Consider the following 13,395-nt stretch of genomic DNA (forward strand, 5'->3'; position numbering starts at 1 on the left):
ACTTTCCCTCTTACCTTATTCCATTCTATCTTCACTCCTCTGCTTTACTTCTATCTGCTAGATTGCCCTCCCATTCTTTAACCTATCTCCCTCCAAGAATCCCTCACTTATCCTCTCCTTCCACCCTATCCCCTTACTTTCTTGTTTCTTTCTGAATTTAGAAGATTTTATACCTTTCTAAATATATATGTTGTTTCCTTTTTATTCCATTCCTGTCAATCCCCTTCTATATCCCCTCTTATCCTCTCCCCCTCCCTATCCCCACCCTTCTATCTATCTATCTATCTATCTATCTATCTATCTATCTATCTATCTACTCATTTCTGATAAGAATAGGCTTCAGAACTACACGCCATCTTCCCCCATGTTTTAGAATCACATTTTTGGAATCACGCTATACTCAGCTCTACCTCCCTCTTTCTTTTGAACTTCCCAATTACCAGTGACAATCTGAGACATAGTGTTTACATTTTTATGTATAAAATGTAAATAATTTGTCCTTATTCAGTCCCTTGTAATTAGTCTTTGATGTTTACCTTTTATTTCTCTTCGGTCTTGTATGTAAAATTTTGTATTAAATTCTGGTCTTTTTGCAGCACAGTCCTGAAAATCTGTCAATTCATTGGATGTCCACTTTTTTTTGCTGGGCATGATATTTTTGTCTGCAACCCTGCTGCTAGTCTTGTGTGATTCTAATTGTGACTTCCCCATATTTGAATTGTTTCTTTCTTGTTGCTCATAATATTTTCTCCTTAACCTGGGGGTTTCTGAATTTGACTATGAAATTCCTATAAGTTTTCCTCTGTGGATTTCTTTCAGGTGGTGATGGGTAGATTTTTTTCTATTTCTGTTTTCCCCTCTTGTTCTAACACTTCAGGACAATTTTCTTTAACTATTTCTTGTGTTATTGTATCAAGACTATTTTTTTGATAGTAGCTTTCAGGTAGTCTGATTATTCATGTTTTCTCTTCTTGATCTGTTCTCCAGATCATTTTTCTTACAGGATGTTTCACATTCTCTTCTATTTTTTCATTCTTTTAAATGTTTTATTATTTCTTGGTATCTTATGTCATTCACTTCCCCTTGCCCAATTCTAATTGTCAAGGAGTTATTTTCTTAGTTAAGATTCTCAATCTTCTTTTTCCAGTTAGTTGACTTTCTCTTCATAATTTTATTTTTTTCGATTGTTCTCACTTTAAAAAAATTCCTCAATCTCTTTTATTTGATTTTTGAAGTCTTTTTTGAGTTTTTCTATGAATTCTTTTTTGGCAGGTGATCATTTTACATTACTCTTTGGGTTGGGAGATGCCCTTTTTGCTTCAATATCATACTGTGAAGATGAACTCAGGTCTTCTCTATTCCCATAGTAACTACCCATGGTTGGGTTCTTTCTCCTTTGCCTGCTCTTTTTAATTTTTAGCATCTTATTATTATAATCACCTCTATTCCTGGGGTGTGGAGGATGGTGCCTCTAGTCTCAGAACCTTCTTACTATATTTTTTGAGTTTTGTCCTGGGCCCAACTTGTGCACTCCTTTCTCCCTCCAAGCAATAGCCACACTGTGTTGGAAATGTTCTTGCTCTCTGAAAGAACCCTTCAGTGGCCTCTCCTCTGGCCTGATGCTAAGACCAAGACCTCAGCTCTCCTGTAAGTGCCCACAGCCAGCACCATCCCCACCCCACTGATTCTGTACTCATCAGGAGTATGCTGGTTCCTTCTCACCTAGGACCGCGTCTCAGCAGCACAGCAAGGCATTCCTTGTCAGCAGACATTCCCTTAGTCTTCCCCTGTTCACATGCCTGACTCCCCATACTGTTCAAAGTGAAAATTCCTGTGGCTTGTCGAGGATACTTCCCAGCACAGCTGTCCCCAGGGCTCACCACTTGCTATTTCAAAAACCTGGAGGTATTTACCCATAACCTTTATCCAGGGATCTTTCTTTGGATCTTTTCCAGTTGTCTCAGGAACACTACTGTTCTGCCTCAACTCTTGATTATTTTTGCCACTCTACGTTCACCCTAAGACACTCTTTTGTACATTGAATTTATTTTGCATACATCTCATATTCACCTATCTGCATTCATGTTTTATTGACCCAATAGAATGTAAGATCCTTGAGGGCAGAGACTTTTTTCATTTTTCTCACTGTATCCCCAGCACCTTGCACAGTGAACTGGAACATAGAAGATACTTAAAAAATGCTTGTTGAATAGGGTTAAATTGATCAGTGGAGGGAGTTTCTACATGGGATTTCTCCCACACAGGTGCACTCATGAGTCCAGATCCCACCCCACAAAAAATGGATAATAAAAAAGGTGTCATAACACAGCAAGATACACTATGGATGATGTGCCTACAGCATTTATTGATGCCCCCAGTCCAAAGAATGAGAGAAGCTCATAGAAGGCACTGACTTAATCTTCCACCTAAGGGAGGAATGAATACTCTCTACAACATCCCTGGGAAGTGTTTCCTAGGGAAAAAAACATTATTTTGTACTGTGCTCCTATCAAAATACGAAACTCTCTGTTAATGTTAAGTGACACATCTCTGCATGTAGAATTACACAACACAGGGATAGAGAAAGAACCTGTGATTTTTTTGGTGTAAGTACCTCCCAAAGGAAGAAATTCCCTTTACTGATTCAGACCAGTAACTTCTGTGCATCTCAGAGTCTTAGAAAATTGCATTAAGAAATTAAAGAACAGTTTGGGAGTCCTACAGATGCTACATACAAAGATAGGACTTAGACCTAGGTTTCCCGGACTCCAAAGCCAGCTCCCTATGCACTATACTACACTGCATCTTAGAATCACACATAACTAAGTATAAGTAAAACATAATTAAGTATAAGATTTCTGCCATAGCAAAGTCCTTAAAATATTTGAAGATGGTTATAATTTGCCTCCCTAAGTGTTCTCTTTTTCAAGAAAAATATACCCAATTCATTCACCATTCACCACCCTCCTCTGAAGATTCCTTAGTTTGTCAGTATTTCTCTTTGAATGCAATGCCCAGATTTAAACAAGATTCCACATATGATCTAAGAAAGGGTAGTAGGATTATTCCCATTTTCATTTGGGTAATATACGACTAATACAACGTAAGATTGTAATTGCTTCTTTGGAAGCCACATCACATTTCTATAGGACTAAATTTTATAATAACAGGATCTTACTATACTAGCTCTAATATTCCTTTATTTTTTCAATTTTTATTAATAGGTTGGTGAGAAGTTTCGTGCACGTTCCTTGAAATTCCCTGGTCTTATATCAGGTTGCACTATGGACTGGTTTAGTCGTTGGCCTAGGGAGGCTTTGATTGCTGTAGCCTCCTATTTTCTTTTGGAATATAATATTGTCTGTTCTCATGAAATTAAAAAACAAGTTGTAGAAACAATGGGCCTTTTTCATGATATGGTTTCAGAAGGCTGTGAAAATTATTTCCAAAGGTAACATTTATGCAAATTTGATGATTAACAGAATCATGAAAAAATATATTGCTATTTAAAAGGAATAGTCTATTTAGTGATGGAAGATACATTCCCATAAATTATGCTTCTCATTGATTGAATACTGATTCCTAACTTTATTGAAATTTTCTTTTTGATTTTCTAGTGACAACAGATTAACAATGTAAGATAATTAAACAGGTTCTTTTTAAGTAACTATGTTGGTCTCCAAATAACAGATGCCTAATGAATCATTTTGTTTACTTAAATTTATTTTGAAAATTTGCAAATTAATCATATTTAGTTTTTTTAATGTCTTACTTATTTTGCTCTAAGAAATTCACTTATGGTTTTACGTTGCTTCATGCTTGGAGGAAATTTTAATTTTGTTTTCATTCTTTAATGAGGTAATTATTTTATGTCAAGTACTTAATAAAATAAAATTCAAGTTATGATACAAACTGATATTACAAACTGATACAAACTCAGTTACCTAAGTATTAGAGATAACTTGAGAATACTAAGATATATATATATATATAAAATATATATGAGATAGATAGATAGATAATCTCAGCTCTGTAAAAAATAGAACTCATTTAGAACATAGTATAGAATATACAAGACTAACAAATGTGGGACCTGATTTAAAATCTAAAATTTCTATCCAGAAGTTATCCACATACTAATAATAGCTAGTTAGCACTTACTCAGTACCTTAAGGTTTACAGAGCTCTTTGGTACTTTAAGTGTGTTATCTCTTTTTATCTAGCTAGCAATATATCCATACTATTCTTAATAAATTTTTAAAAACTTTATCCTTCAAAAACTCTGTATATAAAGATTTTTCATCCTCTTGTGTAAATCACTGTATCCTTTTGATACAGTAGAGAGACTTGGAGTACAAAAACCCATGTTCTACCTTTTACCTCAGACCTTGGATAAGTCACTTAACCTGTATGTCTCAGTTTCCTCATTTGTGGGATTAAATGAGAATACTTGCCCTATTTCCCTCCCAAGGGTGTACTGATATTTAAATGAAGTAATAGATATAAAGTAATCTGTAATTTGAAAGTACTCTGTGAATATCAGCTATTGATTTCTTCTTATATTGACAAAAATTCTAATGCAACATTCTTAAAACTCTTAAGGCTGAAAAACATTACTTAAAAGGTAGACTAGTTTTATAGAGTTCTGTTTTTTTTAACTGGAATTTCTTCTACATGTCAGAAAGTCCTTTTTTTGTTAATAAATTTCATTTTATTTAGTTATAGAATTACTATAGGATGCCCATGGCTGATAGTTTAGTTGATTAGAACCTCATGCAAATGAGATAAGGGTTAAAAGATTAATCTCTTTAAGAAACACTAATTCTAGTTCATGGCCGCAGTTTACAGCCTTAGATCTGACTTTGTGTGCCACTTATTTCCAAGAATATCTTGAGTGAAAATATGTGGACCACTTAGTGTCAAAGAGAGTACCAGAAGGGTCATTTATTCTAGAGCTCAAGCTCAGAATCAGAGGGTTAAAAATTAACTGTTACCTTTCCAACAATAGGACAAGAATGTCTTAACAGCACTCAGTATAATACAATTAAATAGAAACTCTGATATTTCCCAAAGGATGAATTTTTTTTAATAATAATGATGCACTTTTACAGGAAAAAAATCATTCATTAATTTTTTAAAAATATAATTATTTTATTTTGTTGTTGTTGGTGCCCAATTTTTTAAATGCATCTTCATTGTTTTAATATGGTTAAGGACCTCATGAGCTAGTGGCTTTAATCTCTGTAGACCTCTGCGGGGCCTGGGGATATCTAGCACAAAACTCTACTTTACTCAAAAAGTGTTTTCTACTGCCACTGGATCAATGGCACTCCCTTTATATAAAAAAGAATAACATATTTCTTTTTTCTCCATGGAAATACTGATGGGTTCTCCTCATCTGTCTAGGTCATTGATATTTGTACCAACACTGTGCTGGTGAAACTTATGATCTCAGGAAGTTTAGCCCTCTTCTTGTTATGGATGCTCTCAAAGGAGCAGAACAGAAGCATGTAATGACCAATGATAAGCAATACCTCAGAGATTCAGGGAGAAGGATGCATTGATTTTTTTTTATTTGGTATAAAGCAGGGGTTCTCAAAGTTTTTGGACTCAGGATCCCTTTAGACTCTTAAAAATGATTGAGAACTTTCCCCAAAGAGCTTTTCTTTATGTTTGTTATATCTATAGATATTTACTATATTAGAAATAAAAAAGTTTTAATATTATTATGAAGACAGTTTTGACCTTAGGAATACTAAATCATATTTGGAGGACCTACTGACCTAAAAGACTGTTGAGGGTCAGCAGCCCAAATATTCTGCCACAAATGAAAAAAACCTAAAACAAGAAATAATAATAAATTTGCTCAGGGGGATAAGATTATCAGTTTTGATACTCAATGGCTCTTCATTCTCATGGTGTTGAATAAGGATAGAATAAAATAAATAGTGATAATAATGACAATAATGATGTATCAAAAATCATTGGAAAGTTCACACTAAAGTCATAGACGTAAATATAATTTTATATATTTTACTTTACAGGTATAGACGAAGAGCACATGTGACTCCCAAATCTTATCTCTCTTTTGTAAATGGCTATAAAAATATCTATGCTGAAAAGTTGAAATACATTAATGATCAAGCTGAACGAATGAACATAGGTAAGAACACTAGTCTGTTTAGAGAAAAATCATGCTCTCTGGGTGAAGTTGTAAGTGAAAATCCCTTGTACATCTAGATGGGATTCATATTCTGCATGGCTTTATTGGTGGGATGTTCTTAACATGCATTTTTTATTTACAAGTAAATTGTAGGCTATTATTTAAGTCAGAGCAGCAAGAAAGCTCAACTTCTAGGACATTTCTCTTACATTAGAGGTCATGATGTGACTTGGTCTCAGATTCAAAAAGAATTTCTGGAAGCACTCAAAAAGACCTTTAAAAAATCAAGATGGCAGAGTAGTCAGAAAATTCCAAGCTCTCAAAATTTGCCCCCACAAAAAAGATAAAATAGCACCTTAGGGTGAAAAAAGTGCATGTAAAAATAAATAAAAATAGCGGCACAACAGGGATCTTCCTAGGACAGTTTGAGAAGATCAGAAGAAAAATCCCAAGACGAATTTTGGTCCCAGGGAATAGTAAACATGACCAGACTAGGGTGTTTGTTAACAACAAGTGGCAAACTACTTAAACAAGAAGTGGCAAGCCCTAGGGTTCATTGGTTTGAGAGGCTATCTAGGCTCCAGCCACAGGAACGTTTTCCCCCAGGATAGTGAGAGGCGTTGGGCATCTGAGTTTGGGAAGATTAAGGGAACCTCTGCTGACAAGAAACACCAGACCCAGCTGAAAGGAGTGGTGGGGGTGAGAAAGAACCTGGACATGGCTGCTGAGTGCGGAAACAGTGGGACAGAAAACCCCTGGCAGTGGACCCTTATAGGAAGTTGGAGGTTTGGCTTTGGTTCCAGGATAGAGGGGAGAACTGAAGATCTGTATCAGTTCTTAACAGGCCTTCCCAATTTTCTGTAAAGCTACTCTTTTAATCATTATTTACAGCATAATGGTATTCTGTTACATTCATATGCCACAATTTGTTCAGCTCTTCACAAAGTAATGGGTGCCTCTTAGAACTGCTATAATTATTTTTGTATATATGGATCTTTTTTAATCCTCTTTCTTTGGTCTCTTTGAGGTATACACCTAGTAGTGGTATCCTTGGGTGTATTGCCAAGGCAATATTCATAGCACTGATGGCAACTGTGAATATGCTGGCATAATTCTGAATCATAAAGTATAACAGACTTTCCATATAGAAGGCAGAAGAAAAACATTCAGACACCAGAAAGCCAAATCCCAAGAACAGAAAGATAAATCCATCATAGTAACAAAGAAATACATCGTAGCAACCAAAAAGTCAATACGCAGATTCAGTCCTTCTCACAAATGAACACCCTTAAGCAAAATGCCCTTCTCTCACCCAAAGCTAGCTGTCTGCGTTCTCTCTCTCTCTCTCTCTCTCTCTTTCTCTCTCTCTCTCTCTCTCAGATCTAACTAGTCTGACACTGTTCCACCCCTTCCTGCTCTACCCATTCAGCAAAATCCTCCCACCGCAGGCTCCATATGACTCAGACTTCCATGTGACAGGTCACATGGGTGTATTAATGAATGGGAAAGATCTTTCCATTTAAATTACCATTACATTTGACCCCAAGATCTTTTATATGCATTACATAGGTGGTTGGGGCAGTAAATGTAGGATGTGCAAATTTGGAGTATCCACCCCAAATATTCACATGGACTATCTGTGACCAACCTCTGGTTGAGAATTCCAAGCTTGTATTGGTCTGATCAGATACAATGGGACACACTGAAACTTCATTTTATCATGGTGATGTCATTTTGATCCTCTTCAAAAACAAAGGACAACAACCAATCAACCATCTGCTTTTACACATAATTCAGTAACCTGTTAATAACATCCAGTCTCTCCTACACATCCCTACCATTTCTTTCCCCTGTTCTATTGGTATTCCTTGCAAACATCTTTCCAAACCTCTAGGTTCTTCTTTCTGGAACCTTTGTTCCCAGTTTTCACAGAACCCTTTGCTTTTAGCCTATTCTCTTGCTAGGGTGGAATAAGGTAAATCCACCTATCCTGGGATATCCATTTCTTTCTCTAAAGCCTTTGTGCCTCCAAATAAAGGTCTGATATTTTCCAATCCCATCCTTGCTGCCATTTGTAGTGCCAATGCAATATTCACAGTGCCTATGGCAGCCATGAATATGTTGACCCCATTCTGAATCGTGAAATATAGCAGACTCTTCACATGGAAGATAGGACCAAAATATTTATTCAAACACCAGAAAGCTGAATCCCAGCACCAGAAAACCAAATCCATCATAGCAGCAAAGAAAACCATACACAATAACAATGCAGGGGGCACTACCATCCCCAAGTCTTCCCTCTGTTAGACTTCCCACAAAACAGCTCCCTTAAACAAATCACAAACAGACTCCTTTAAATAAAATCACATACAAGCTGTCACAGCTGCCTACTTTTTCTGTCCTTCCCAGTTCTGAGTAGTCTGACCAACTTCCTCTCAGTTCTGCTCTAGCTCCACTTCTTCCTGTTCAACTCTTCCTTCTCTATACCCCTTTCTGTTCCACCGTTCAGCAAGCTCCTTCCACCACAGGCTTCAGGTACCACAAACTCATGTGACTTAAGCAGGTCACATAGGCCTATTAATGGATGGGAAAGATCTTCACATTCCATTAAAAATACATTAATTCCATTAAGAATACATTAACAATACAGTAAACTTTTTGGTTATAGTTCCAAATTGCTTTCCAGAATCACCAGACCAATTCATAGCTCCACCAACAGTTCATTAATGTGCCTCTTTTCCTAAATCCCTTCCAACATTTGTTATTTTCCCTTTTTGCCAACTTTGACAACCTGATGGGCCCTTTCCTACCTTTCTAACGTTCCCATACTCCAATCCAGTAACACAAACCTTCTTGTTGTTCCTCCAACTTAATTACTTCATCTCCCAACTCTGACTTTTTACTTGCCGTCTTCTTTACCTACAATTCTCTTCTTTGTCTCTACCTCATAGCTTCCCTAACACTGTTCAAGTTTCAACTAAAATCTCACCTCCTGCAAGAAACCTTTATCAGTCTTCCTTCATATTAGTGTCCACCAGTGCCTCCTTTCTGTGATTATTTCCAATTTATCCTGTAAACAATTGTTGCATGTTATCTCCTCTATTAAATTGCAAGCTCTTTGAGGACAGAGAATGTTTTGCCTTTCTTGGTATCCCCAGGTTTTAACCCAGTATCTGGCACATAGTAATAAATGATTTATTATAAGATAGAGCCTCAGAGCTGCTTCACTTTTCATTTCTCTAATTATTAGTGATTTGGAATGTTTTTTCATATGGCTATTGACAGCTTGGATTTCTTCCTTTGAAAACTGCCATTTCATATCCTTTGTTCCATTTATCAGTTGGAAAATTGTAAATAGTTTTTTCAGTCAAGGGTTACTAGATGTGGAAAATCTCAAATAATCTAGCAAAAAAAAGTGAAATTATTGTACTCTGAAACACAGGAGATTGTTACTAATATGAGAATTATTTCTAAGTCAACCATCTGTGTACAGTCAATCAAAAACAATATCAAATTAGAAAAAAGAGTAAAGTAAGTAAAGGATAAATAGCATATACTCAAGGCAACTATCCTGTTTGAACAAGTGTTGACATTGGAAAATAAGGAATTAATTAAAGAATAGACACTGACTCAGACTATCAGTATTTCTTAAAGAATTTTGACTAATATACATCAATTGTTATAATGATTTTATGAGACTAGAAAAAGCCTACAAGCCACCTCAATGAGTAAATTTTGTTTTTGTATCTTCATCACCTAATATAGTGGCCTGGCACATAGCAGATGCTTAATAAATACTTATTGATCATTAGATTGATTGACAGCGGCAACTTTATGTAGACAAGGCAACACCAGTTTAGACTATAAACTTGTTTTTAAAAACTATTGGAAAGGAATAGTTTAAGGTTATGAGCAGGTATTAATCACTTCATTAAACAGCAAAAAGTGATACAAGGAAAAAATTTTATACAAAGACTGGTTAAAAAAAAAAAAAACTAAACCAGATTACCCAAATGGCATTTAAGGATGAACCTGAAAGGATAATAACAGATAAAAAATAGAAAAGACCTACAAATATCTCTGCAATAAAGTCTTTTCTCTGTCATTGACAGCAGAGCATTTTCATTGTGTCATCATAGTCCTTGTTGTGCACAAGGATGTAAGAACAGCAATAAAAACAACACACATACACACGCAAACACCCAAAAGTGGAACATCTGTTGTATACCACTTATTTACAGAGGAGACCACTGCTGGAAGTTGTAAAATTTGGAGGATGTTGAGGGACAACTTTTCAAGATATCTATAAGTGAGAAGGTTATTAGGTACACTTGGAAAAAAAAAAAAACAACATGGGCCTTATTACCAACAAAAAGTGACCAAGCAAATATCAGTAATTACCATTCTGTGTATCTGTTTTCCAGTCTCTATAAGATCTTGTGTTAGAACACTGGGCACAGAATCAGGAAAACCTGAGTTCAGATTTGGTCTTCAATATTTACTAGTTGAGTAACCCTAGGCAAGTCACTTACCCTCATTTGCCTCAGTTTCTTCATTTGTAAAATGAGGATAATAATAGCACCTACCTTCCAGGGTTGTTATGAAGATCAAATGAGATAATATTTGTAAAGTGCTTAGCATAGGGCCTGAAATATAGTGGGTATTATATAAATGTTCACCATTTTCATTATTATCTTGATGGTAATAATTTATGGCAAAGGCATCCTTGATGATGGTATAAGAAGGGAGTAAGCAAGCCTTTACAAATAATATCCTATAGGTGATCAACTCTTTACAGTCATACAATTGACTAAAAATTCTAAAGAATACAAATCCTACTGTGATTTTTGTTTATTGGCCACAAATGAGATTACAGAAAAATACCAGCTTAAAGGCTTTAATCTAATATGCAACTCCCATGCATATGTCAGAATCATACAACATTTCTTGAAAGTTGTGACAACAGAAATAACTTTGTTCAAAAACCCTCTGATTATAAATATCTAAATATATTTATTTATATGGAGGAATATATAAATATCCATAAATAATATATAGAAACAGGACCAGATAAACTGGTTTCCTTCTGGCCTAGCACATTCTAGGTCATTAGGACCTAAAATATTAACAAAGTAGGTAGTAGCATGGAATAAAGTTCCTTCTATTTGTCCCATCCCTCATCTTCTTGTAGCTGTCCATCTGATACTAAAAGTACTAGGGAGAAAATAAATCAATCTGTTAACCAGTTATTTTGCCATCCATTCAACATTTTCGTTCAACACATGGCAGATCTTTACTGTGTCCCTAACAAAACATGATGGGAAGATAATAGTAAATTAGCTAACACATTTATCCTATTTTAAGGTTTGCAAAGCCTTTGACACATTATGTTCTTTGATTTTCATAAAAACATTGTGAGGCAGATAATATCATTACCTCCATTTTACCAGTGAATAAACTGACCTTTTTCTTCTTCACACACAGTATTCCATTTCCTGTCACTTGTCACCGGCCATCTATCTCCTAATCCAGGAATGTAGGACCCACTTTCTCAGGGGTGGGCATTGTGAGGCTCAAATGAGATAATGTATGTCAAACGCTTCAAAGTACTATATAAATGCCAGTTATTATTATAATTATTATTTTATGAAGTCACCAGGACTCCAGTCTGATGACTTCATTCCCTGAGTCTTTTACTGAACTTGAACATTTATAGAACAGTATAGTGGGGTTCTGGGAAGTGGGAGTAAGGGGCAAGAAATATGTGCATGCACACTTGAATCTGCATTATTAATAATTTTTTCAAGTCTAGACAATCAACAAAACAACATATCAAGACCTTATTTTGTAACTTATGAAAATTTTTGAGGTGCAATTATTCACATTAAAAATTTAACAGGTCCAGCATATCCCTGCGACTTCTTTCCTTACTTTGTCTCCACTGAATTTTTCCTGCTCTACAAAGCAGATAGTGACCTTGCTTTTTAACCCCCTTCAGTCATAGAGACTTGTGTATGATAGCATGTAAACTCCTCAAGAACTTTAACTGTTTCTTTAATTTCCAGTGTTTAGCACAGCACCCAGGTACATAATAGGTGATTAATATGCTTTCTGATTGATTGGATTAAATTGAATTAAAATTACAGATTAACCCCTAACAACAAAGAGATCAGTGGTAGATGGACACACAGACATGACATAAAAGCTACCAGGGGTGTATGATCAGAAAAGCAAGTGTGCTGATCATGTAGTAAAAATAAGGGGAAACTCATAGAAAACCCATATGAGCCACAGTTATCCAACCAATGTCTGTAGATCTAGAGAAGGAGCCCCAGCATAAAGGGAAGGTCCCCTGAGGACACAGGTCATACAGAATGAGAAAGGGGAAGAAGTAACACTCATTAAATCACAGCAGGTAAATCATTTACATGACAATTTGTTCTGGAGAAGACAATTTTTTTCTATTCTCAGAATAACTAGGAAAGCTACATTTTAGTAATAATTAGTATTTTGTGGAATTTGAACAGGATTAAGCTTTTAAAACATTGTTTTCGAAGATAAAAAAGGAACTTTTCCTTTATTACTTAACTCACAATGATCTGCTAATATTTACAAAATTTCTGATTTTTACCACAATACATTTAGACAATCCCTAAAATACAGATATAAAAACCTAGAAATATAATTGGCTTGAACAGGATTTTTTTTAAAAGATTAATGAAACAGTTGTTTTGTAAAGGTTGTCTTTTCTTCCCTTTTCTAGCAAATATATCTTAGTGACCATCCTGACTCTTGATGTCAATAATAACGGAAGGATCCCTTTTCTTGCTGTCCATTGCCCTAGAAGGTTCTCTGGTTTGAGAGAATGTGCTCAATAGAAGGGGAGGAACCTATTTAGACCTTAGCATTTATTGTGTTCATCCTTCATTTTCAAAGAGGACCATGACATCAGAGAAATGATGACATGATTTGTACTTGACTTTGTTTTGAGTGGGGGAGGGTTGTGCAGCATCACCAGCCTCACTTTCTCCTCCTGAGCCATCTCAGGTTATGTGATCAGATATTCATCAGGATGACTGGAGATGACCCAGGATGTGATGGGAGACCTTGGCCTTTGGCCTTTTCAGGTACTCACTTAAAGTGAGCTAATGCCCATTCAGCGAATAGGCCTCTTTAAAAAGTAGACAGGGTTTGACTGCTTTAAATAAGAAAGAAATAAATAAATCATGCTG

General features: G+C 35.6%; 1 protein-coding gene across 5 annotated transcripts in view; it reads left to right on the forward strand.

Moving 5' to 3' along the window:
• Window positions 1-13,395, forward strand: part of DNAH8 (dynein axonemal heavy chain 8) — a 396,942-nt gene that overhangs the window by 259,878 nt on the left and 123,669 nt on the right. For all 5 annotated transcript variants that reach the window (XM_072641991.1, XM_072641989.1, XM_072641988.1 and 2 more), the window contains 2 exons: window positions 3,225-3,451; window positions 6,045-6,163. In XM_072641991.1, coding sequence (XP_072498092.1) covers window positions 3,225-3,451; window positions 6,045-6,163 — 346 coding nt within the window. The remainder of the gene's footprint in view (window positions 1-3,224; window positions 3,452-6,044; window positions 6,164-13,395) is intronic.

This window comes from Notamacropus eugenii, chromosome 2, assembly GCF_028372415.1.
Source record: "Notamacropus eugenii isolate mMacEug1 chromosome 2, mMacEug1.pri_v2, whole genome shotgun sequence".
Taxonomy (NCBI): Eukaryota; Metazoa; Chordata; class Mammalia; order Diprotodontia; family Macropodidae; genus Notamacropus; species Notamacropus eugenii.